This window comes from Schistocerca piceifrons, chromosome 1 (assembly GCF_021461385.2).
Source record: "Schistocerca piceifrons isolate TAMUIC-IGC-003096 chromosome 1, iqSchPice1.1, whole genome shotgun sequence".
In the NCBI taxonomy this organism is placed as follows: Eukaryota; Metazoa; Arthropoda; class Insecta; order Orthoptera; family Acrididae; genus Schistocerca; species Schistocerca piceifrons.
This window is the reverse complement of record NC_060138.1, coordinates 114,031,616-114,057,844: the sequence shown is the minus strand read 5'-3', so window position 1 is coordinate 114,057,844 and position 26,229 is coordinate 114,031,616. Positions and strand designations below refer to the sequence as shown.

Sequence of the window (26,229 nt, the reverse complement as noted above, 5' to 3'; positions counted from 1 at the left end):
GGAAGCTTTTCTTTTCAAATTGTGACCACTCTGGACGTGCGTGTAGCAAATTTGGAACTCTAGATATTTTCGTCTGCCAGTGTCTAAAACTTCCTAATCATTCTGAACGAGTGTGTTAAAATGCCTGATGTGAGAAACAACCTTGTTAATCCAGCGGTGCTTTTGGTCACAAGTGCTCGAGAATTGTATAAACTGTTTCATTTTAACAACCATTTCGATTAAAATAATTTCACACTTTCAAATAAAACACAGTGTTTTAAATTTTAAATGATTTATTGAAGTCACATGGTTGATAATACACAACAAGTGCATTTAATGGCTGGATAGAATGGTGTGCGAATGATAGAACATTTTTCAGTCCTTGATACGCTGTAAGACTGGCATATCCAGTGCAGATCTAGGAAGGTGAAGGAAATAACGAAGAGAAAAGTTTGGGAAAGAAAAGAAAACGGACTGAAGGACGTAGGAGAATATTAAGATGATGAGAGAAAGAACTAGGAAGGAAAATGGGAAGAATGGACGAGAATATTGGGGAGAAATAGAGAACGGATCCAAGGACGGATGATAGATTTATGTTGATGGAATGGGTGCTCAATAAGCGTAGGCAGCGTGCAGGCCGCTGTAGGTCAGATGGGCGACGGCAGGGGCGGCAGAGTAGGCCACTCCCAGCAGACCGTGGGCTGCGACTGCGGGGGCGGCGTAGGCGGCGCGGGCGTAGCCCAGGGCGGGGGCGTAGGCGGCGCGGGCGTAGCCGTATGCGGGGGCGGCGTAGGCCGCGGGGGCGGCGTAGGCCACGGGGGCGGCGGCGTAGGCGGCGGGGGCGGCGTACACGGCGTTGTTGGTGACGCGGATGTCAGACTTGCTGACGCTGGAGTAGGGCGTGTCGACGGTCTTGGAGTAGGTGGACACCTGTCCCAGGTTGCCGTAGCTCCTCAGGATGTTGGAGTGCTGGGAGGTGATGGCCGCAGGGGCGACGGCGTGGGCGCCGTAGGCGGCATAGGCGGGGGCGGCGCCGTAGGCAATTGCGGGGGCGCCCAGGTAGCCGGCGCGGGCCACGGCCAGGACGGCGGCGAAGACTGCGAGCTGTGGACAACCATTGGAAACGCGCATGTAGAGACCGGGTGACACATCCGCCGTTTGAACAACTAATATCGTAACATACAGGTGACATTACCGCCGCCACTACTGATGAAATGGTATTCTGGAGGAGCATAAACTCCTGTTATCGCAACAATATTGATAATGACTGGGGTCGCACAACCTCGTGCCTCTACCGGTGAAATGTGTGAACCAGTGATTGGAAGTAACTCCGATCGAGGGTTTGGAGATATGAAAGGTCACTATCCATGCACAGCAGAGCCCCGACCTTCCAGAGACCGATGGCTCCCATTCACATGACGTAAGATTCAGAGTTTGTCATAACTGTGGTGGATTCTTTAGTTCACACAGACTAAGGTGGAGAAGTAAATAGGCCATGTATTGTCGCACGAATCACTTTAACGTATGAGTGGAGCGGTTCAGAAAGCCAAACGGTATCGAAATTAGAATGCCGGGCAATGTGAGTAGATACAAAAAGCGAGCCGCCTGTTTTTTGGGAACAATTATTAATTCAGTACTGTATGAGAAGTCACTTAAGTTGTTTCTTTTTAGACACTCAGGTGACATTCAACGAACTATTCGGTCTAATGAATTGGAGATAAATTGGGAAGCAGTAGAAGTTCAAACAAACAGTAACAGTTTCTGTTATTGACAGAATGTATTAATCCTGACCAAAGCACAAAAATGGACAAGTAGTATTGTCCCATGAGGCAGAGAAGAGGAAGATAGAGCAATTAAAATAATTGCATACCCAACGAGCTGTAACACTGGTATTGTTATCTGTCTCATGTCGTCCATCATAGATCTGAGATGTCAACTTTCATCTCAAAAACTGACGATCGTCAGCCGTGCATTGAGACTCCACGTGGTCGCCATCACACGGCCTAACACGTTCAGAATGTAATGTTCCGACCGACCCTGGAGTGTTGGCACCAAAAGAGACAAACTCTCGCTGTTTTCGTTGGGGCATACGAGTCAAATCTAGAGTGCTGTTTGTGAAGTATTCATCACCATACGCAACTAAATACGGGGGCGCACTTAGAATACCTCAGACCAAGTGCTCTGAAATGTACTATACTATCATTAATTCCCTTTGAAAAAATATTAAATAAAATGCCTTTGTTTTTAGGGTACTGTACCTCAATCGGTACAAACGGAACCTTTACAGCATCACTTCGTTATCAGTCTCTCTGTCCGTCGTCTGTGCGACTGTTCAAAACCCTTTTTCTCAGGAATGGGTCGACGTATCAAGTTGAAATTTATACGATGTATTAAGGTGTACAGACCCTTGGCGATGTAAAAAATCGAAGCTTCTAAGCCAGTGAAATCAAAAGATATTGCCATTTATGTCACTTATTTTGCTATTCGCAAACGCAACTATCAAAATCTGCTGGGTACCTCCCCTTTCCTAGATCTTGAAATTTTCCAAGCAGCAAGGTTTCGCACTAAAAGCAAAGGAAAAAGTCCAGAAATTGTTAATTTCTAATTATAGCACTAGAAAAAAATTTCTCGCTTGTCAGACTGTAGTCTGTGCGCAGGTCTGTTAATACCGTTCTTCTCAGAAACGGGTCGACGTGTGAAGTTGACATTTATTAACATAATAAAGGCTATGGTCCTTTGGCCGTATAACAAACGTTAGCTTCTGAGTCAATGCAATAAAAAGATTTATGTCACATGTTTTAGTACTCGCCAACTCACTCATTAAAACTTATAGGGTACTTTCCCATTGACGTATAATCATGAAATTTGGCAAGATGAAAGGTTTCACAGTGCAAGTAAAGGAAAACAATAAGAAAATTGTTAATTTGTATTTATATTGCATTAAAAATATATTTTTTGTTATTCATTATCCGATTTCAAACTTGAAATTAAAGCATTCTCGAGGGTCATGGAATCCCTGGGTAACAATGTCGTTAACAGGCAAACATCGTCGAGATCCTCGATTCCCGGAGTGGATGAACTGTCTGTATACATAACTAAGTTTGTACAGAACGCTTAGTGCGTGAGTCTTAATCACAACTGGGAAATTTTTGAAAATATCTGTGATTCCTTATTAGTTGTTTTTCCTACGTATTACATGTTCCCATCCTTACAAATTCTATTGTTGTAAGTTAACCTTCAGTGGGTTTATAATGAACAATATGAACTGTTACAACGTGAATGGCGCCCACTGTAGAATAGTAAAAGTTGTCACTACAGTACGTGGATTGTAGAAATAAACTTGTTTTATTGGTCCGCCCTGACTAGAAAGAAACAATAGACATCAGACAGCGCATTTTTTAAATTATTTAAATTATTACCGTTCGTGAAACTTTCATCTCTTTATCGCCGGCCTATAATCTCAGAAAACACAAATCTGACAGGAGGTAGAATAAACAGATTTTGAGTTACGTGTTTTTGATGCTATCTCACCTAATCTTATACTTGGTTTTCACATCTAATTGTAGCATTTAGGACATATATTATCAGGGATATTGATTAGTATCTTAAAGATAAACAGAAGTGTACTACTTAGCGGTGATAAATGTATGCTTTGGCTATTAACACTCAAACAACAAATTTCACAAGCTGCACGTGGTTTTCTCACTTAACGTGGTTAGTTAGCAATACACGTGATTTCTTTTTTTCGAGTGGCAGAACCTAGTAGAGACTCCATACATTAGGTCTGTTTGTCTGCTGGCGTACTGTTGCGCAGTATGGGATCTTTACCAAATAGGATGACGGAGGACACGGAAAAGGTTCAAGAAAGGGCCGCTCGTTTCGTTCAAATGGTTCAAATAGCCCTAAGCACTATGGGACTTAACATCTGAGGTCATCAATCCCCTAGACTTAGAAGTAATTCAACCTAACTAACCTAAGGACATCAGACACATCCATGCCCGAGGCAGGATTCGAACCTACGACCGTAGCAGCAGCGTGGTTCCAAACTGAAGCACCTAGAACCGCTCGGCCACAGTGGCCGGCGCTCGTTTCGCATGATCGCGAAATTGGGAGTGTCACGGGTATAATGAGCGAGTTGCGGTGGCAATAATTTAAACGAAAAGGTTTCTCGTTGCGGCGATATGATTGAATCGCGAGTTTTCTCTCCCATATGCCAGAATATTTTGTTGACTGCCACCTAGGCCACAAAGAGACCATCGGAATAAAATAACAGAACTCAAAGCTGTCACGAAAAGATTTGTTTACATTTTCCTCGCGTGCTGTTGGAGGATGTCACGGCCGAGAAATAGTCTGAAAGAAGGTTTATGAACGCTTTCTCAATTTCTGAAGTGCGAAATTGTGATGTAATTGTACAGACGTAGATGTGGATGCAGAGGTAGATGAATAGCGACGGAGCAGATAACAACTTTATAGCCAGCCGCGTGGGGACAGAACGACGGACTGTGTTCCCTAGTAGGCGCCGCAAAGGGCGTGCATTGCATTGCGTTGCGCCACTGTGTTTTGTGTCCCTATTAATAGGCGTGCCGCGCCTGGGATGAGAGGCGGGGCCGGGGTTGCGACAGCGCCCCTCGGTGCTCCACATGCTACAACACAGCGGCTGGGTGGCTGGCGGGCCTCTTGCAGCTACACGGCTCTCCCCGCTGACGATGAAGGCGACGCAGTTGTCGCAACAGCTGTCCCCCCCCCCCCCTCCCCCTGCCCCCTCCTACTCCCAAGGTGGCCGCCCACCGTACACGGCTAATCCCTTTATAGCTTACGGCGTTCTCGGGTTGCCACCTGGTCCATCGATCAGTCCAGCACCCACCCCCCCCCCCCCGCCCCTCCCCGCAATGCTCCACAGTTCAGGTCGCCCCAGTTGCAATACTCGCCGCGAGCTCTGCCTCATAAAATAAGCAAGGAGGTGCAGTTCTAAACTACGACTCACATGCCTATCTTTGTATACAGGCTGTAACAGTGCGAATATTTCTGTTGGTGACTGAGGACGGTGTACTGAAGAGTATCACATCAGTATTTGCCCACGCAGCATTCTGCCTGCCCACACCATAGCACCTGGACCACCAAACCGATGCTGTTCGACAATGTCACTGCGTAAATTACGTGCTACTACGTCTCGTCGTATCTGGGTACGTCCAGCTTAGATGAAAGTCGAAAAACACACTTCAAACCGTTTACCTGCAGAATACGGCCAATGCTGTTTGAAAAGCATCTTGCGTAACACAAAGAACCACAGATACCGCCTCCTTACAGTGCCCTTATTTGAAATTACTGTTCTTCCTCATGGTTATTGGCTCCTACATTATCTCCACATTCCGTACTACAAATTAGCGTTCAGTTATTAGCTCACTCCGGCGCACTGAAACGCCGTGTTTTCTATTTACTACGTCGCTATACATCCACATGCAGCTTCTGTAATCTGTAAACTTTGCTTTGATCAAGCACGAGCACCAGGAGGATCTGCAACGAATTGACGCATGGTGCAGGGAATGGCAATTGAATCTCAATGTAGACAAGTTTAATGCGCTGCGAATACATAGAAAGAAAGCTCTTTTATCATTTAGCTACAATATAGCAGGTCAGCAACTGGAAGCAGTTAATTCCATAACTTATCTGGGAGTGGGCATTAGGAGTGATTTAAAATGGAATGATCATATAAAGTTGATCCTCGGTAAAGCAGATGCCAGACTGGGATTCATTGGAAGAATCCTAAGGAAATGCAATCCGAAAACAAAGGAAGTAGGTTACAGTACACTTGTCCGCCCAGTGCTTGAATACTGCTCAGCAGTGTGGTATCCGTACCAGATAGGGTTGATAGAAGAGAGAGAGAGAAGATCCAACGGAGTGCAGCGCGCTTCGTTACAGGATCATTTAGCAATCGCGAAAGCGTTACGTAAATTATAGATAAACTCCAGTGGAAGACTCTGCAGGAGAGACGCTCAGTAGCTCGGTACGGGCTTTTTGTTGAAGTTTCGAGAACATAGCTTCACCGAAGAGTCTAGCAGTATATTGCTCCCTCCTATGTATACCTCGCCAAGAGACCATGAGGATAAAATCAGAGAGATTAGAGCCCACACAGAAACATACCGACAATCTTTCTTTCCATGAAGAATACGCGACTGGAATAGAAGGGAGAACCGATAGAGGTACTCAAAGTACCCTGCGCCCCACACCGTCAGGTGGCTTGCGGAGTATGGATGTAGATGCAGATGTAGATACAGACTAACAATTACAGCCGTTACAAGTCGTATGTTTTTGTGTTGGTTTGTACCTCCAAGTACGTGTGGCAACACCAAGCGATTAATGCTGCTTTTCCTTTGGGCAGCAGGTCAGGTGTTAGTGCGCATGAAAACGGGTAGTCTCTACAGAAAGGCGTAATCCGCTTAGTATAATAGTACGATCGTGCGAAAAACATCAGGTCATACATTTTCGATGCAGAGGGAAAACAACCAACCCCTTGACGTGTGTATATATGAAGGTGCAACATATAAAAATAGCCGTACTTATACACGATACAGCCAATATACTGTAAAAGGAAATGACCTGGCTGACTGACTCATCATCGTCCAGCCAAAGCCACTGAGCATAGAAACTTATAATTTGGAGAGGGTGTTCATCTTGTACTGCAAACATCGTTTAAAAAGGGATTTTTCGGAATTCCACCCTTCAGGGGCTGAAATAGGTGTTGAAATATTTTTTAAATCTGTGTCGCTATTAAGGTAATTTCGAAGCTAGAACTCCGAAAATTGGTATTTGGTTTCGCAGTCAGAATTTTTTTTAAAAAGTGTTTCAGAATTTTTGGAAATTCAGCCCCGAAGAGGGTGAAAATATTTTTAAATAAATCATTATTAAAGAACTAATAAAGCATTTTAAAAGCTATATCTATGAAAACTGGTATTTGACTGCTCGATTACAAAAAGAAAATATGTGCTTCAATGTTTTTGGAAATTTTACCCCTATGAGGATGAAAGAATTTTTTGTAAAAAATTTCATTGTGGAAGCATTTTTAAAGCAAAATCTACTAAAATTTATTTTTGTCTTCTCAGTTAGAAATTAAAAAATACGTATTCCGGTGTTCTTAGAAATTCAACCCCTAAGGGGGTGAAATAGGAGATTAAAATTTTTATCAAAGCGTTTCGTTGCACACTGCTTGGCATTAGATAAGGAACAACTAGCGCTTGCCTAGGGACAACCGAAAATTACTGCGGAACACCTGGCCAATTATAGTAAAAGGAAACGTGGAATGCGGGACGTGTTAACTGCAGCGAAGCCTATGCTCGAACGCTCTGTACGCATTCGCGGTGTCTGATGAACATTGTCGTGGGAATGATTAGTATGAAATTCCGTGTGGTACGACTGTGTGTCTGCATGACGTCATTTGTGTGCTTACCGTCGTGGACAAGCCACTGGATGGCTCGAAGCCGGTTAAAGTGTCACTACTGTGGCCACAGTTATGGATCTTCACAAAAGTGTCATCTCGCGGTCAGAAAAGGCCGCTGAAGGTGAAAATGCTTTGCGAAAGCATGCCTGTGGTCGCAGATGAACCACCAAATCTCAAGAGGATCGATACGTAGCCGTGGTGCCGAAAAGGAACAGATCAATGCTGACCTTGAAATCGCTGGCGGTTCACACGTCTCTGCCAGAAACATTTCGCTGTGATTAAATCAGACTGGTACGTATACTCGGAACTCTGTTGAGTGCGTCCCACTTCAACCACACCATTGTCGTTGGTGTAGGGAGCATGTTGGCTGCGGTGAGCAACAATGGTTCGGAGTGATATTCTCCCGCGAACGCCACTTCACTGTGGCAAGTGATTCTGAGCGAGAGCTAGAGAGAGAGGGGAACACATTACACACCACAATATGTTCGCGAACGCCGTCGGCATGGCCTAGGCGTAATTGTGTGTGCAGGCATTATGCACAGTGATGGAGCACGATTGCTTATCTTTGTGCGAGGTACCGTTACAGCACATCAGTATTCCGGGGAGATTATTGTGGATTATGGCACTCTGTTTGGGAGTTCATAGGTCCCAACTTTGTTTCTGAATGACAATGTCCGGCCACACAGGACCGTTGGTGCGTCGAAGACCTACGAAATGGCCTTGGTACTCACCGGAGCTAAATCCTAGAGAGCACATCTGTGATGCTCTTGACAGGCGTATTTCACACCCCCTTCCCGAACCGCGTAAGAAGTGAAAACTGCCTTGAGAGGAGATTCGGACAAAAATCCCAACCCCCCCAGACCCACCCCCGAAGCACCCGTCAACAATTCTCAGCGGAGCTCATCAGCAGAAGCAGCATTCTCCTGAAGATGGCGAACAGCTGGAGCGCCGAAATATCGAATCGAGTTGATTTTAGGATTCAGCAGCAAACCCAAAGAGACTTTCAAGAATTTGGTAAACATCTTGAATAACAGGTGTAAAATGCGCACTCGCGCCAAGTGACCTTCAAATGCGTATTTCTTGAATAATTCGAAAACCGTGGCCACGAGCCTAAAAGTATCCATGTACAAATTTTAAATACGTTGAATTTCCTCTTAAAAGGTCCTGCTCATTTCTTCTGTGGTACTAACAGTTTGGGCGTAGCGAGCGAGAGAATACTAAAATCTCGTGCGTGGTTTTTGAATGAGTTGCAGATTCCATCAAAGCCGTAGGCAGGGGGCGACTGAATCACCCCGCATACTGAAAACAGTAGCGCCCCTATATCACACCCTTGGGGTACTACCGAAACTGCTTTAAATCTGACATACAATATATGCTAGCATTACTTGAGACCCAAGGCATAGAACGCAGTTACATCAGTTTGTTGCGGGATGTGTAGATTAGAGCTACAGCTTCCATTCGACTATATCATAAAAACAGAAAGCTTAAAATATAGGAAAGAGTTATACACCTGTTTAACCAAATTCTCTGCAGCAGCAGAAGAGGTCTACAAATGATAAACTGGGGTAGAAAAAGATTGCACATAAACGGTTCTTATGTGTACCACGTTCAGTACGTAGTTGACATTACTTTATTTGCTAAGGGAGCACATGGATGTATAAACTGAACAAAGTTAATATAAAAGTCGGTCTGACGATTTATTGCGCTGACCAAATACATGAATGATCAGATGCTTCTAGGAAATTAGTGAAGATGGACAAGAGTTGTATATTTAGGGCACTTAGGAACAACAATCCGATGGGCACTTTAAGTATTAATCAGACAATAAAAGTGGATTTTGAGTTCAATTGGGAAACTGAATGCTATATTCGGATGGCAGTGTATAACCAGTGTATAAGGACAGTTCTAACTTACGGATGTGGAACGTCGACGGTCAGTGTGAATCGCAGACTGCTCAGCGGGCAATGGAATACACATTCGGCATAAAGCTGCGCGGGGTAACCGCACTGTCTAGGGCTCCTTGCAAAAAAAAAAAATGGTTCGAATGGCTCTGAGCACTATGGGACTCAACTTCTGAGGTCATTAGTCCCCTAGAACTTACAACTAGTTAAACCTAACTAACCTAAGGACATCACAAACATCCATGCCCGAGGCAGGATTCGAACCTGCGACCGTAGCGGACTTGCGGTTCTAGACTGCAGCGCCTTTAACCGCACGGCCACTTCGGCCGGCTAGGGCTCCTTGCCACGCGCGGCTCCCACCGTCGAAGGTTCGAGTCCTCCCTCGGGCATGTAAGTAAGTTAGATTAAGTAGTGTGTAAGCCTAGGTACAGATGACATCAGCAATTTGGTGTCACAGGAACTTAACACAAATCTCCAGTTTTTTTTTCGGCATAAGGAGAAAGGGCGGAAACACCACACAAATCAACAAGAGAAGAGACAGCGGTTCAGGATATAATAGCGACTCTCATGCAAGTGAAACAGAGATACACTGTGCATACAGCGAGACGCAGTAATGGGAGATAGACGAAGGAGATTCTGTGTTGGATAAGGTCGTGATAAGACGTAGAGGATAATTCAATGTAAGAGGGATTGACGACATAAACAGTGACGACAGATTCGGATGCAAAAATCTGACGATCATAATGGACGAAGAAATGTGGAAAAGGCCTGTCTCCAAAAGGTTGTATTGTAGGTGACGATAATATCGCCAGTATGTATCCTCAGATGACGCAAACAAGGACCTCATATCGTAAAATGTCGAGCTGAACAGTCTCTGCACAGCCGAATTGCTACACTGGTAAGTCGGGAGAACGGGGTACGCACATACAGTGGACCGAGACTGCGTCCGTGACAACGGAGCTCAGCGCTGGCGGATGGGAAGGGACCATGTAGCGTTGGAAACACGTACACGGTTCCGACCCATCGGTGGAGCATGATGAGGACTGATTTTGGTGGAAAACGGAGACTATTTTGCTTCCAACGGTTTGGTTTGAGGACATTTTCATAATTCACATGGGTGAAAACTGAATTACGATATCTTAAAACGGTTCCAGAAAAATTCGAGGTGAAGAGCTTAGCTTGATGGACCGTAGTGACGCCAAGACAGAAGTCTATGTTCAAGATGTGACTCTTGAGGCTATCCCAGCGGATCTGTTCAATACGTGGAACTCTGGTCTGGCACCGGATTGTGTTCCGTATATCCCACAATATGTCTTCTAGGCAGCTGCTGGACAGGTGATGGTACTACTGACTTCTGGTAAATAAACTGCCGGTAGCCACACTGAGACGGTCTTATAAACAAGAGATGTCTTCACAAACCCGTGCCAGATGAGTGGAAATGTTATTCGAACAAATACTGCGACATTCAAGAAAACTTAACATGGCGCTTGTGAGGTATCCCTTCTTTTCAAGCCGCATTTTTTTTCTGTATTTTCCAGTTTTACGAATTTTCATCGCGTCAGCAGATACCGTGTAACATTCAGCGAGTAAAGCGGTACTGCAGAACTCACAGTCGGGAATAAGATTTCAGTTTCCATGCTGGCAGAAGGAGCCTTTGGACCATATACCGTTGCCAGTGGATGGTCGTATGAGGAGCTGCGGCTAGATATTAGAGCACATGTTACGTCAGCAGCGAGTTACGTATGAAAAGCACATTTATTCTGGCGCAAGGCAAGTAAACCTGCTTAATAAATATTTGCCAATAAAACTCGCTTTTTTCAATACATATACTAGTAGATATGTATTGAAAAAAGCGAGTTTTATATATATACTAGGAGATAAGCAAGCAGTAAAGGAAACAAAAGAAAAATTCGGAGTAGGTATTAAAATCCATGGAGAAGAAATAAAAACTTTGTGGTTCGTCGATGACATTGTAATTCTGTCAGAGACACCAAAGGACGTGGAACAGCAGTTGAACGGAATGGACAATGTCTTGAAAGGAGGGTATAAGATAAACATCAACAAAAGCAAAACGAGGATAATGGAATGTAGTCGAATTAAGTCGGGTGATTCTGCCGGAATTAGATTAGGAAATGAGACACGTAAAGTAGTAAAGGAGTTTTGCTATTTTGGGAGCAAAATAACTGATGATGGTCGAAGTGGAGAGGATATAAAATGTAGACTGGCAATGGCAAGGTAAGCATTTCTGAAGGAGAGAAATTTGTTAACATCGAGTATAGATTTAAGTGTCAGGAAGTCGTTTCTGAAAGTATTTGTATGGAGTGTGGCCATGTATGGAAGTGAAACATGGACAATAAATAGTTTGGACAAGAAGAGAATAGAAGCTTTCGAAATGTGGTCATACAGAAGAATGCTGAAGATTAGATGGGTAGATCACATAACTAATGAGGAGGTACTGAATAGAATTGGGGAGAAGAGAAATTTGTGGCACAACTTGACTAGAAGAAGGGGTCGGTTGGTAGGATATGTTCTGAGTCATCAAGGGAGCACCAATTTAGTATTGGAGGGGAGCGTGGAGGGTAAAAATCGTAGAAGGAGACCAAGAGATGAATAAACAGATTCAGAAGGATGTAGGTTGCAGTAGGTACTGGGAGATGAAGAAGCTTGCACAGGATAGAGTAGCATGGAGAGCTGCACCAAACCATTCTCTGGACTGAAGACAACAACAACAACAATACTAGGAGAAGCCTACAGGTCATAAGTACTTTCTTACAACAATATTACAGCGCCAGAAATTGATCACGTTGATAAATTAAATGAATAATTAAGCCAACGAAAATGTACGAGTGACTACAAAATATCACGAACGTAAGTGCGAGATACAGACTGCGCGTCATAGTCACCAGTCACTGACAGGACGCCTTCCAACGTAGTTCTGTCGTAAGATCATGAAACTGCTAGTTAATTGCGTCGATATTACCAGTTCACAGTGTTTAGTAAATATATACATCACAAAGGCATTCTTTTTGAGCGCTGTTCCGAAGAACCCGCTTCATCACTTAGAATCACAGGGAGTTGAACTGCATTTTACACGGAATCCGATGGCGCTGATGCTGCTTCTACGAGGGACATAACATATGAGAGCTTTTCGGCAAAACAGGTGGAAAGAGTCGAATGGATGGTCTTTATCTCCCCAAAATTAGGATGGAATAGAACGGCCGGTCATACAATACAGTACGCCTCTTATGCTATTCTCTACGGACTCACTAGCTAAACTGAGACATTTCTGGAAATTTAGTGCAAGTGGATGGGTTGTTGCAATGAAGGAGCAGTGAAAGTGATAAATAGTAGAGGCAAGCAAAGATTAGATTATGGGAGAGACATCATACGGCATTCTGAGTGTAATAGTTACACAGAGAAAGACTAGCACAAGATAGGTCAATATGAAAAAGTCGAGATTTAAAAATAGCCATGGAGTGCGAAGTAGGGACGGGACATATTCAAAGAAACCATCCTGGCACCTGTCATGAGATGATTTACGCTATCCACGGAAACTTTGAAAGCTGATTGACTAGTCGGGGATTTCATCTCGGATCTCACCGAATACAAATGCCGAAATACTAAATGTTCTTTTCCAAAGCTGTTTAACAGAGGAAGACTGCACTGTAGCTCCTTGTCTAGATTGACTCACAGATGACAAAATGGTAGATATCGAAATAGACGACAGAGGTATAGAGAAATAATTAAAATCGCTCAAAAGAGGAAAGGCCGGTGGACCTGATTGGATACCAGTTCGATTTTACACAGAGTACGCGAAGGAACTTACCCCACTTCTTGCAGCGGTGTACCGTAGGTCTCTAGAAGAGCGTAGCGTTCCAAACGATTGGAAATGGGCACAATTCATCCCCGTTTTCAAGAAGGGACGTCGAACAGATGTGCAGAACTATAGACGTATCTCTCTAACGTCGATCAGTTGTAGAATTTTGGAACACGTATTTTGTTAGAGTATAATGATTTTGTTGGAGACTAGAAATCTACTCTGTAGGAATCAACATGGGTTTCGAAAAAGACGATCCTGTGAAACCCAGCTCGCGCTATTCGTCCACGAGACTCAGAGGGCCATAGACACGGGTTCCCAGGTAGATTCCGTGTTTCTTGACATCCGCAAGGCGTTCGATATAGTTCCCCACAGTCGTTTAATGAACAAAGTAAGAGCATATGGACTATCGGACCAGGTTGTGCGATTGGATTGAAGAGTTCCTAGATAAGAGAACGCAGCATGTTGTTCTCAATGGAGAGAAATCTTCCGAAGTAAGAGTGATTTCAGGTGTGCCGCAGGGGAGTGTCGTAGGACCGTTGCTATTCACAATATACATAAATGACCTTGTGAATGACATCGGAAGTTCACTGAGGCTTTTTGCGGATGATGGTGTGGTATATCGATAGGTTGTAAGAATGGAAAATTGCACTAAAATGCAGGAGGATCTGCAACGAATTGACGCATGATGTAGGGAATGGCAATTGAATCTCAATGTAGACAAGTGTAATGTGCTGCGAATACATAGAAAGAAAGATCTCTTATCATTTAGCTACAATATAGCAGGTCAGCAACTGTAAGCAGTTAATTCCATAAATTATCTGGGAGTACGCATTAAGAGTGATTTAAAACGGAATGATCATACAAAGTTGATCGTCAGTAAAGCAGATGCCAGACTGAGATTCATTGGAAGAATCCTAAGGAAATGCAATCCGAAAACAAAGGAAGTAGGTTACAGTACGCTTGTTCGCCCACTGCTTGAATACTGCTCAGCAGTGTGGGATCCGTAACAAATGGTTCAAATGGCTCTGAGCACTATGGGACTTAACATCTGTGGTCATCAGTCCCCTAGAACTTAGAACTACCTAAACCTAACTAACCTAAGGACATAACACACATCCATGCCCGAGGCAGGATTCGAACCTGCGACCGTAGCAGTCCCGCAGTTCCGGACTGAGCGCCTAGAACCGCTAGACCACCGTGGCCGGCAATCCGTACCAAATAGGGTTGATAGAAGAGATAGAGAAGATCCAACGGAGAGCTGCGCGCTTCGTTACAGGATCATTTAGTAATCGCGAAAGCGTTACGGAGATGATAGATAAACTCCAGTGGAAGACTCTGCAGGAGAGACGCTCCGTAGCTCGGTACGGGCTTTTGTTGAAGTTTCGAGAACATACCTCCACCGAGGAGTCAAGAAAAATATTACTCCCTCCTACGTATATCTCGCGAAGAAAGCAGGAGGACAAAATCAGAGAGATTAGAGCCCACACAGAGGCATACCACAATCTTTCTTTCCACGAACAATACGAGACTGGAATAGAAGGGAGAACCGATAGAGGTACTCAAGGTACCCTCCGCCACACACCGTCTGGTGGCTTGCGGAGTATGGATGTAGATGTAGATGTAGATGTAGACTCGAACACTGTACCAGCTCACTCTTTGAAAAGGAATATAGTACTGTACCCCGTCTGAAAACAACTCCTTCGTGCCAGTAGTTACTGCCTGCAGTTAGCTAGCTGGTTGCATATGACGCTATCCTCGGGGAAAGTAATGGGGAAAGTACTTTCGAGCAGAGCACGGATCGTAATGGAAAACGCCAGGTAAGTACAATAACTCGCGACTATTTTTTCCAGCAAGACGGCCGCCACCTTACCTTGAAGGCCATTGTTGGTTGTGCTGAGTGCGGAACTACTGGTGTCGGTAGCCGGAGTGCGGGCGTTATATAGCAGCGGCGGCTGCCGGGGTGGACACCCCGGGACAACAGCCGGAGAAGTGGACGCACCGGTCCGACGGCTCAACGGGCCGAGCAACGCCCGCACAGCACGAGTCGCAGCGCCCTGCCCTGCCCTGCCGTACATAACACACGACGCTGTTTGCGAAAACCTTGCGACACCTGACTCTACACACACTAGCCATATGCCGTGGACCTGCCGGGCAGTCATCTGTGAAACACTCAAGGCCGCTTCCTGCATCTCGGATAGAGGAAAGGTGCCTAATATGAGACATACTTTTGTAAACCCATTTGAGAGACCTAAAACCAAGCGCAATTGTATTTTTTATGATGGTAATAATATCTTGCATTATTTAATCTTATCATACAATTATCGTATTTGCAATAATAAACAATCTTTCAGAGTTGTTATTAAATCTTCACAAACAAGGCATTTCGTAGAAATTAGATCAAGGTTTCCTAATATGAGACAGTAATAATATTTTGCTTTAATTATTTTATTACAGAATAATGACATATGAATATACAAATTTTTACATGTTCATTCGTTTCTGTTATCCTTCACTCATTTCACACTACTTAGGTTTATATTTACGACATCCGGGGCAAACAAAATTGTCTTCTGTGACACCGCAATCTTCATGAGCCCAGCGATAACATTTGGTGCACTGTACCCATTCCTCCCCGTGTTTGTCTTCAGAAAAGCGCCCAGTACAGAACAGACACTCTGCGTCATCGTCATCACTGCTGTCTGAATCCCCACTGTCGTCAAGATGGACTTCGGATGCCGAGCCACTAGACGGTTACATTTTGGTAACATTTTGGTACAGGAAAAACTTTTGAGGCTTTTAAGTACCCCATCTCGCCATTTCTCACACATGTAATGGCACGAACCATGGCGTCTTTCTCCCACGTTTTCCTTTTAGGTGCCAATGCCATCTACAAAGAATAAATACAATAATCAGACATGCTTCTTACAGGACTTCAACTTTTATGATTTTATTTGTTAGATTATTCTTTATAAGTACTGTGAACGGAGTAATTTGGGGTAATATTGATCAAATTCTGAGCAAAATACTGCCTTGAAAGAAAGTTCCAGAAAACATTCCAATTTCTCATCATAAGACTAGTCAAAGTAATCCTTGTTTATGATAATTTAATCGAACTAAAATAAACGCAGTTGCCAAAATTTTATTACAATAAATGATAAAATGTTATCTCATGATAGTATAGCGTAAATTACGTATAACAAATCGTGAGAGAACGAGTTCCCCCAATATACGATAGGTATCGTAATATGCTACACTGTCGCGTATTTGGATCCCCATACTATCGCATATTAGGAATTTCGCCATCTTACACAACGAATCACGCACTTGCTAACAACGTTCGTTGGAAAATGAACCTAATTGTCAATAATTATAGGTAATACCGTCACAAATAACAATAAAAGAGTGCAGTAATATCCACTCACCTTTAAGCTGAAATATCGTCGTAACACCGATGCCATAAAAACTCCAAACACAAGAAATTTTGTATCAACCTCTACGTACTGTGTCCGGCTCAGCTATGACGTCCTACTCGCTGTGTCGTTGTCTGGCACGCAATAGACGTGTTTAAGAAACTCTCCAGCAGAGTGCAACCCCTAACATGAGCACAGGTGGGGTGTCTCATATTAGGGAACTATCGCATAATAGGCACCTTTCTTCTATTACTAACACTCCGTACTAGTCGATGAATACAAGCGCCGAAATTCGTACATGAATGTCCCAGAAGTCATGACTGGCTATATGCTGTAAGGCGTTCATTTCTTCGTAAACGGACAACAGTAATTACGCATTCCATACCGAAGGCTAGCACCCTCATTAATGCTGTGAATTTGTACATTTGTGATTCTAGCGCCCGTCGGCCGTCGTAATATAATTTATTATTTACTACACAAATTGACTGGTAATGGTGATTGTTGCCGACTTACGTGGTGGGCATTAATCAAAATGATATTTCATTCAATTTTGATTTACAATTAAGCTTCTGTGAAGTACTCTTTTTTAACGATATTAATCTTCAGTGGAAATTATTTGTTACGTTAGTTAACGTTAGACTCGCTGAATCTTAAAACATGAGCATAGAAGTTGAACAATGCAATAAACTTTTCATATTAATTTCCTCGGCTAGTCAGTTCCCTTTGTTGTTGTTGTGGTCTTCAGTCCTGAGACTGGTTTGATGCAGCTCTCCATGCTACTCTATCCTGTGCAAGCTTCTTCATCTCCCAGTACCTACTGCAACCTACATCCTTCTGAACCTGCTTAGTGTATTCATCTCTTGGCCTCCCTCTACGATTTTTACCCTCCACGCTTCCCTCCAATACTAAATTGGTGATCCCTTGATGCCTCAGAACATGTCCTACCAACCGATCGCTTCTTCTAGTCAAGTTGTGCCACAAACGCCTCTTCTCCCCAATCCTATTCAATACCTCCTCATTAGTTCTGTGATCTACCCACCTAATCTTCAGCATTCTTCTATAGCACCACAGTTCGAAAGCTTCTATTCTCTTCTTGTCCAAACTAGTTATCGTCCATGTTTCACTTCCATACATGGTTACACTCCATACAAGAATGGGGGAAAGAAATAAAGTAGAAGAAGAATGGGTAGCTTTGGGGGATGAAGTAGTGAAGCAGCAAAGGATCAAGTAGGTAAAAAGACGAGAGCTAGTAGAAATCCTTGGGTGACAGAAGAAATACTGAATTTAATTGATGAAAGGAGAAAATATAAAAATGCAGAAAATGAAGCAGTTCACTTTAAAGCAAAAAAAGCTTTAGTTATTAATTACAATTGCGGCCCACACACGCGCGAGAGTATTTTTTTTTTTTTACCTCCGTTAACCATTGCATTGTAGTCGGAGTCCTGGCTCTGGCTCTCGGCTGTTGTACTGAAAATAAGAATCTTAAAGCTACGTATTTTCTGCACGACTGTGGAGAAAAATGTATATACCATGTTAATAGCGGGCAAGTTTTTCGCTTCCGCTAATTTTTATAAGTTAATATCGCTACCTAATGGCGTCGTTGGCTGCATCGGCCGCTGCGATTGTTGCACTGTAAATTACTCGAATGCAGCTTAATTCAAGGAAGGCGGACATGAATTCGGGATCACCTCTGTCAAATTAAAAGTGAACAATAATATTAAATCAATATATATTATTTGCTTAATAGTACAAATATGGTTACATTTGCCAGCACCCGCAAGATGTCCGCCTACACGCAACCAAGACAAGAGAAGAAGTGAAGAAGACTAAAATATTAACAACAGAGCGCATCATTTTGTTTCGAGTGCATCTTTGCCCTCGAATCTTACACTGAGAAATTATTACAATTTTTAAATGTTTCTTCTTTATAAATACTGTTTTTAAGTCTTTTCTTAGTATTTCACTGGGGACGGTATATAATCTCAATGTGGTTGCTTCCTCTGGGTCCACCCCGTTATCTTGGTGTTGATGACGATGACGATAATTATACGATTCGTCGCAAGGCCACTTCTCTAACAGGCTTATCGAATATATATAACAGAATCGTGTAAAGATTTTAAGTAAAGCGGTCAAGAACTTTTCGAAGTTTTTGGAAACAACGTTTGCTCTTTTTTATTCTAGTACACAGAAATGCAGAGCTTTCATATATTCTCTTGCCGAATACCGGAAATAGGGCTGTAGGGACCAAACTAGTGATGAGGATGACCCCAAGGGCGTTGCGAGGTATGATATTCCTATGTAGTGTTCCGCAGTCGTATCGACGTTAGGTGGACTGATAAGATAAAGAATGAGGACGTTCTCCGAAGAATCGGTGCAGAAAGAAATCCATGGAAAACAGTTACGAGAAGAAGAGACAGGATGACAAGAAATCTGTTCAGACATCGGGGAATAACTTCCATGATATTAGAGGGAGCTGTAGAGGGTAAAAACTGAAGAGGAAGTTACAGATTCGGATACATTCAACAAATAGTTGAGTACCTTGGTTGCAAGTACGACTGTGAGGTGAAAAGGTTGGAGCAGGAGAGGAGTTGGTGGTGGGTTGCATCAGACCTGTCAGAAAACTGATGACTCAAACAATAAAAATCGTCGGAATTACTAGATCAGACATTAGTCGTCCACCAGTATGTTAGAGTAATTACAGTTTTATAGGAGTTGAGCTTGATAAGACATCCTGCGCAATAACAATAAATACTTCTCCAAAAACTACTTCCAACAAATAGTTCGGAAGCCCACTGGTGGTGGAAATGTATCTGTTCCATGGTAGCAAATAGACGGACCCTCACTGAGCAAGTCAGACACTAATAACACCTAGAGAGATTTAATTTTTACGAAGGCTCTGGTGTGTCATATCTGAAATAGGAGCTTGAAACATTTATCTCTGAGCTTGGGTAAGTACAAGAGCTGTCGCCCAAGTTTATAAGAAAAACTGATTAAACAGTGGATAGATATGTACGTACTAGAATATTCCATGACGGGAGAGAAGCTCTGTGGTAGACGATATCTGCAAGGAACCATCTAAAGAAACAGCAACTACTGCATAATATATTTAAAACAAAATATACGGCTGTTGATAAACGCACAACAGGTAATAACGCACTCCATACCGAAGGCTAGCACCCTCATTAATGCTGTGACTTTGTACATTTGTGATTCTCACGTCCGTCGGCCGTCGTAAATTAATTTATTATTTACTACAGAAATTGACTGGTAATGGTGATTGTTGCCGACTTACGTGGTGGGCCTTAATCAAAATGATACTTCATTCAGTTTTGATTTACAGACGCTGGATGAAACGTATTTGGCATTGCCAAAAGAGCAATGGGCGAAGCCTTCAGTTACACTGTAAATGAGTGTTATCGAAAGCTCTCTCACTAAATAGAAAGAAATTCTAGTCACATAACTGGGCACAAACGTTAATGTCCAGGCGCTCGCCAGTGGATGAGGAAAGGACCAAAATTGAGGGCAGAAAAGCAAAAGCAGGAATACAGGACTTCGATTTCAAACGATAGTACTCTACCGCCTAACTGTAAAACTAGCACCACAACAAAAAAGAGTGATATTGATATTTAAGTCAGTAGCGTTGAGAAATTGCTAAGAACACTAATTTTCAACAAGGCCTCTTAGGCGAATGGCATCCCTCTTAAATCCTATACACAATTTGCATCTGAGGTAGTCCCTCTCTTTACCTCAACATACCACAGTTCCCTAGAACAAAAATCTGTAGGCAGTGGATGAAAGAAATTTCAGGTAACACCAGTCTACATGTCGTGTAGTGGAGGTGATTCAAACCACTATCGTCCATTCTCATTGGAATCCACTGTAGCATCGGCTCAACCGTAATGAGGTATCTCGACCAGAGCGACCTCCTCTGTCGCAAACACGGATTATGAAAACGTCTGTCACGTGAAATCCCAATCACGGTTTTTCCACATACGACACTCCGAAAGTCACGGATCAAGGCTATCAGTTTGATACAGTGTTTCGTGACTTCCGAAAGCTTCCGACCCACAAGGCGACCATACGGATACAGGATTTTTGAACCCGTACATATCACATCTCCTCGTAAATCTCGTACGTGACACCACTTCCCTTCTCCCAACACCGATTCGCGTCAGAAGGATCCACTGCCGTTAAATCTAACATGCCGCTCTTGATATTTTTGGTATTTATACGTTTATATGATTAAACTGTGTACTTTCAGTGATACATCGCATTAAGGATCTCTTCCCACGCCGGCCGCTGTGGCCGAGTGGTTCTATGCGCTTCAGTCCGGAACTGGGTGACTGCTACGGTCGCAGGTAAGAATCCTGCCTCGGGCATGGATGTGTGTGATGTCCTTAGGTTGGTTAAGTTTAACTAGTTCTAAGTTCTAGGGTACTGATGACCTCAGATGTTAAGTCCCATAGTGCTCAGAGCCATTTCAACCATTTTTGATACCTCCCCAACATTTTGTTCCGAGTACTCTTTGTTATGCTACAGTGGTAGGATGTGCTACTTCGGTGTATAAACGTTTTCCCTATCAGATTATGAGCCCGAATGGTTAAGCTACTTGCTGGAATTAGGTGCTGTTCCTACTATCTAATGCAAGGATAAAACTTGTGTGTGAGTAACCATCTGTTATTTAATTAATGAAAGACAGGTTTGTGGTTTCAGCTCCATTTATTCAAAAAGTTGTGAAAATTAATGCAACAGTGGAGGAATACTGAGATAATCATATTCTGGTATTGGAGACTTCAACGCGCTTTAAATACTTGCTCAAGGGATTTGGGAAAAGAAAAACAAGGTCTCTGCTGGCGGTATTGTTTCAGATAAAGTGTAACTTTTAATAAAGGATATCATCTACTACACTTGCACGAAGTATAACTTGAGAATTCGGTACACAATAAACTTAACATTTCGTAATATTCGGGATGCAAGACTGAAGATATTGGCTTTTAAATTAGTTTATGGAATCGTAAATAGCATCCAAAATATCGCACAAAAACTTTGAAAATGTTCTTTTCAGAACCTCGAACAGAACTGCATATCGGAAAGATAAAATCGCCAGATGTCAAATACCGAAGTGACACGTCTAGGTTTACTTGAGCCAGATCTGAATCTTTAATGTGAGTATTGGATTTTTTGATAGAGCTCAAATAATACCTCCATAAAAAGTAATCGAAATTAGCTATCGGCATCCGAAAGCGTTCCACGTAAGAGTCTTTGGCTTTACATACTCAAGATGATTAGTGGAGACCCTGCAAAGCAAGATCACAAACACTGTTTTACTGAATTTATTTGAAGTTCCACAGACATACGTTAATTCACATTCAACGACTATCATTTAGCATACGTATGAAAAATAAACAAATTAACATACGTGTGAAAAATAAACAAAGTTTAGAATAAGACATTCTGAAGACGTACAGCACTGAAAATTGGACACGCACCCAACATCTACTACCCTACTGGCATAAAAACGCCAGTAAATAGTAATAAAATTTTGTAGGCAGCTAATGTCCACCTACCACAACCCAAAAAGATCCACTACAGTAATCTCAAGCATAAGATATGCCATCCTCACTTGAACAAATTACTTTTGAGGCTATACCTAAAATTTCCGATAAAGATCTTGCCTACTTGTGGTTTCCAATAAACGCGATTTCGAACTATATCCCGAGTACGACATTTTTATCCTCAGGATGCCACAAATTCACTCTTTCTTAGATTAAGCTTCTCACAGCCCATATGTGAGAACGTCGTTCGACTTGACCGAAGAAGAAAAACAATTTGAATTTCACCGATTGTCATTTGAAGTCTACATACGTTTAGGCAACGAGATCGGCGCCCATAGTGGTGCACTGATTTGAAAAGATTGACCGTCTTCCGCCGACCTTGCGGTTTCGCTTATTGAAATCGACGCGGCTTTCGGTGACTATCTTCTCGTGCTCTGCAAGGTACCAACCTTTGCTTTGGTACCTTGTTCTACGGCCAGCACCACGCCAACCATTCTTCCTTTCACCTGACTTCATGAGCTAGTTTTTTAACTGACGATCCCAACACAGGCCATGTGAATACCGACTTGGCTCATCCAGTGAAACCATGGCTGAATTCCTCCATCTCTCAGTAACATATTTTGCTAATGTTACGTTTCTAATGAGGTCAACGTTGACGGAATTTTAAGCTCTTCCTGCTTTCAAATACTGCTGAGCAATATATTTATAATGTCCCTATGCCAAATTCAGTTCAGTTTATACTCATGTAGAGCTGCCTTTTTTATTTCACACTTATTTTGCACGTATTGACTGCTCGACCTAACGAGCTGTAGAAAGGAATGGGCAGCATAGCATTGAATATGCTTACGAATAAAGGAAGCAACGATATAGCAGTATATGAAGTCAAATAATTCTGCAGAGTGAAATTACGCAATGTGGTCGAAGGAAGGATGTCAATAAAAGAACTCTACTGCTGCCACATGTTGGTATGTAACTGAGGAAGAAATTCCTGAACGTGTTCATCCACAGCTTGGATTGTACGGAACTGAAACGTAGAACATCGGAAACATGAAAAAGAAAATAGCTGTTCAGCATTTGATGCGTGGTGCTACCAAACGAACTAGTGACTTAAATAGACAGAAAAGGTATGAAATGAAGAGGAACTCAAATGGATAGATGTGATCCGACATCCCTGCAGAACCGCCGAAGTTACATCCCCCTTTTTCCCGTAAACCAGGTCCCTGCATTTTTTTTTTTTTTTCGGTGAAGCATATTTGGCAAATTTTCTAATTTTGTAGGCACGTTCAATGAAAAGTGAATCATTTTTGAAGAATATAACATAAACTATTTTGAAGAAAATACTGCACACAAGAAATAAAATATGTCACTGTAGTAAAAAAATTGTAGAAGTTGGAAGTATAACAAAATCTGTATCTCATTTTTATGATAACTACTGTACAATGGTCTTAGCAGGGGTATAATAACGATAAGATTTTATTTCTTCTTCATAAATTGTTAATAGTTCATAAATTAATAACAGACATTAATTAAAAATGGCTGCAATTAGGAAAGGGAGAAAATATTGATTTCCATGAATTGTGACTTTATTATAATTTTAGTTTGCATTTCCTTGCTTGGAGCGATACAAACTCATTGATCATGTCACTGAAGTCAAGTTTAGCATCTACGTTGCTTTCTACCGACGACACAGTCTGTTTTCACTCACAGTCGGCCATAAACGGCTTTTTATCATTTTTAGTCTGGTGAAATTGCGCTCATTAGGTGCTTCAATCGTTGGCATTGCCATAAATATCCTCAGACCTATTTCGATGTATGGATAAGCGTCTCTTAATACATTCTTTGAAAATGACCCCGGACGCCGAACTCAGAGATCCCAGACGCCTCTTTATGATTTGTACCAACTGTAGAAATGCCGCTTTGACAATAGCGTGTGTTTACAGCCGCAGGCGGAGGAGAAGGGTTATTCTCGTAGGTAGATAACAGGAAAACGAATGGTAACAGAACTCACGTACTTCTCATGCTTAATTTTTAAACAGTCTTCCTTTGGTCTGTTTTTGTGCCCCCTCTGCGCTTGCACACTTTATGGGGGCTTTAACCCACTGTGCCACTTTCTTAAGTGATGAAATGAGCCTATGGAAGAAACATACCAGAAGGAGGGTAGAGTTGGTGGTACATCTGCTTCGACGTCCGGCGTACGAAAGATAAGTTGAGTGAAAAAACAGTAGAGGGTAGATAAAGACTAGAATATGCTAAGTAAATAGTATGTTCTGTTGAGTATAGTGCTTATGCAGAGATGAAAATATTTGCAAAATGTACAGCATTAAACCATTCGAAAGTCTGATGATTTAAAAAACTGGATAAATCAATTAACAGAACCCAGGATACTATCATACCATTTATGGACTTCCACAGTCTAATCTGGATTGGAACCTGATTTGATGCGGCCCGCCACAAATTCCTTTCCTGTGCTAACCTCTTCATCTCAGAGTAGCACTTGCAACCTACATCCTCAATTATTTGCTTGACGTTTTCCAATCTCTGTCTTCCTCTACAGTTTCTGCCCTCTACAGCTCCCTCTAGTACCATGGAAGTCATTCCCTCATGTCTTAGCAGATGTCCTATCATCCTGTCCCGTCTCCTTATCAGTGTTTTCCACATATTCCTTTCCTCTACGATTCTGCGTAGAACCTCCTCATTCCTTACCTTATCAGTCCACCTAATTTTCAACATTCGTCAATAGCACCACATCTCAAATGCTTCGATTCTCTTCTGTTCCGATTTTCCCAGAGTCCATGTTTCACTACCATACAATGCTGTACTGCAGACGTACATCCTCAGAAATTTCTTCCTCAAATTAAGGCCGGTATTTGATATTAGTAGACTTCTCTTGGCCAGAAATTACTTTTTTGCCATAGCGAGTCTGCTTTTGATGTCCTCCTTGCTCCGTCCGTCATTGGTTATTTTACTGCCTAGGTAGCAGAATTCCTTAACTTCATTGACTTCGTGACCATCCATCCTGATGTTAAGTTTCTCGCTGTTCTCATTTCTACTACTTCTCATTACCTTCGTCTTTCTCCGATTTACTCTCAAACCATACTGTGTACTCATTAAACTGTTCATTCCGTTCAGCAGATCATTTAATTCTTCTTCACTTTCACTCAGGATAGCAATGCCATCAGCGAATCGTATCATTGATATCCTTTCACCTTGTATTTTAATTCCACTCCTGAACCTTTCTTTTATTTCCATCATTGCTTCCTCGATGTACAGATTGAAGAGTAGGGGCGAAAGGCAACATTGGCGACGATTCGTTCGTAGTCATCATAACAATTTTTCTTCAGAATATCACATAAAAAGTAAAGCGGAATAATAGCAGGAACGATGTTTACACCCAGAAAAACGTCATATCAAGTAAATAAGAGAGAGTAGCAGTGAATGATCTCTGGTTTCTAGGAGAGAAATTCACACTTGATGAGCTAACAAACAGCATACCAAGAGCGCTGTCGTGCTAATTGACTTGTGATATTTCGTTCCACGTTGGACGTACACTGTTACTCATTTTTATTTGGTTATTTACTTTTTACGTGATAATATGCTAAGAAAGTAATATACAGAGTACGGCGGTGCAGCTATGTAGCAAGAGTCAGAATAATTTTATACACAGAACAGGCCACCTGACGTGACAGATGGTCAACAAGGTTGCCCAGATGCAGGCTGTGTGCAGCCAATGTACGACGCTGTGCCTACACAGGAAAGTCGAGGAACCAATGAGCTAGTTTAAAAATAGCATCGATAATGCCAGATTCTCATAAAAATTGTTTCAGACGGGAGCTACTGGAAGGGCACGCGTTTGAGGAGTAACGATTGATAAGTAAGCTGGGAGATTATACACACATCAAAAAGATGTTTTGCATCACCCAGGTTCCCAGAACTCCTGAAGATAGACGTTGACTGTGGATATGGTATCACAGACACGGTCCCTTTGACAGTTCAGAGATGTCACTAAACCCGCCCAAAGATGTAAACAACAATGCATGAGCGGCGCCTATGAGACGGAGAGGGTCCGACAGCCGATCAGTTCCAGTCATTCAACCAGGAAGGAGGTATACGGCTCGTGTTGTCTGTAGTT

At 42.6% G+C, this 26,229-nt stretch overlaps 1 protein-coding gene across 1 annotated transcript; it reads right to left on the bottom strand.

Annotated features, from left to right (window-relative positions):
• Positions 1-254: 254 nt before the first annotated feature.
• Positions 255-15,039, bottom strand: LOC124800733 (cuticle protein 76-like). The gene is made up of 2 exons (XM_047263019.1): positions 15,006-15,039; positions 255-1,083 (listed from the first exon to the last, which is right to left on the bottom strand). Exons 1-2 carry the CDS (start codon positions 15,015-15,017, stop codon positions 592-594), a joined length of 504 nt encoding a protein of 167 aa, XP_047118975.1. The 5' UTR covers positions 15,018-15,039; the 3' UTR covers positions 255-591.
• Between the last annotated feature and the right edge of the window lie 11,190 nt (positions 15,040-26,229).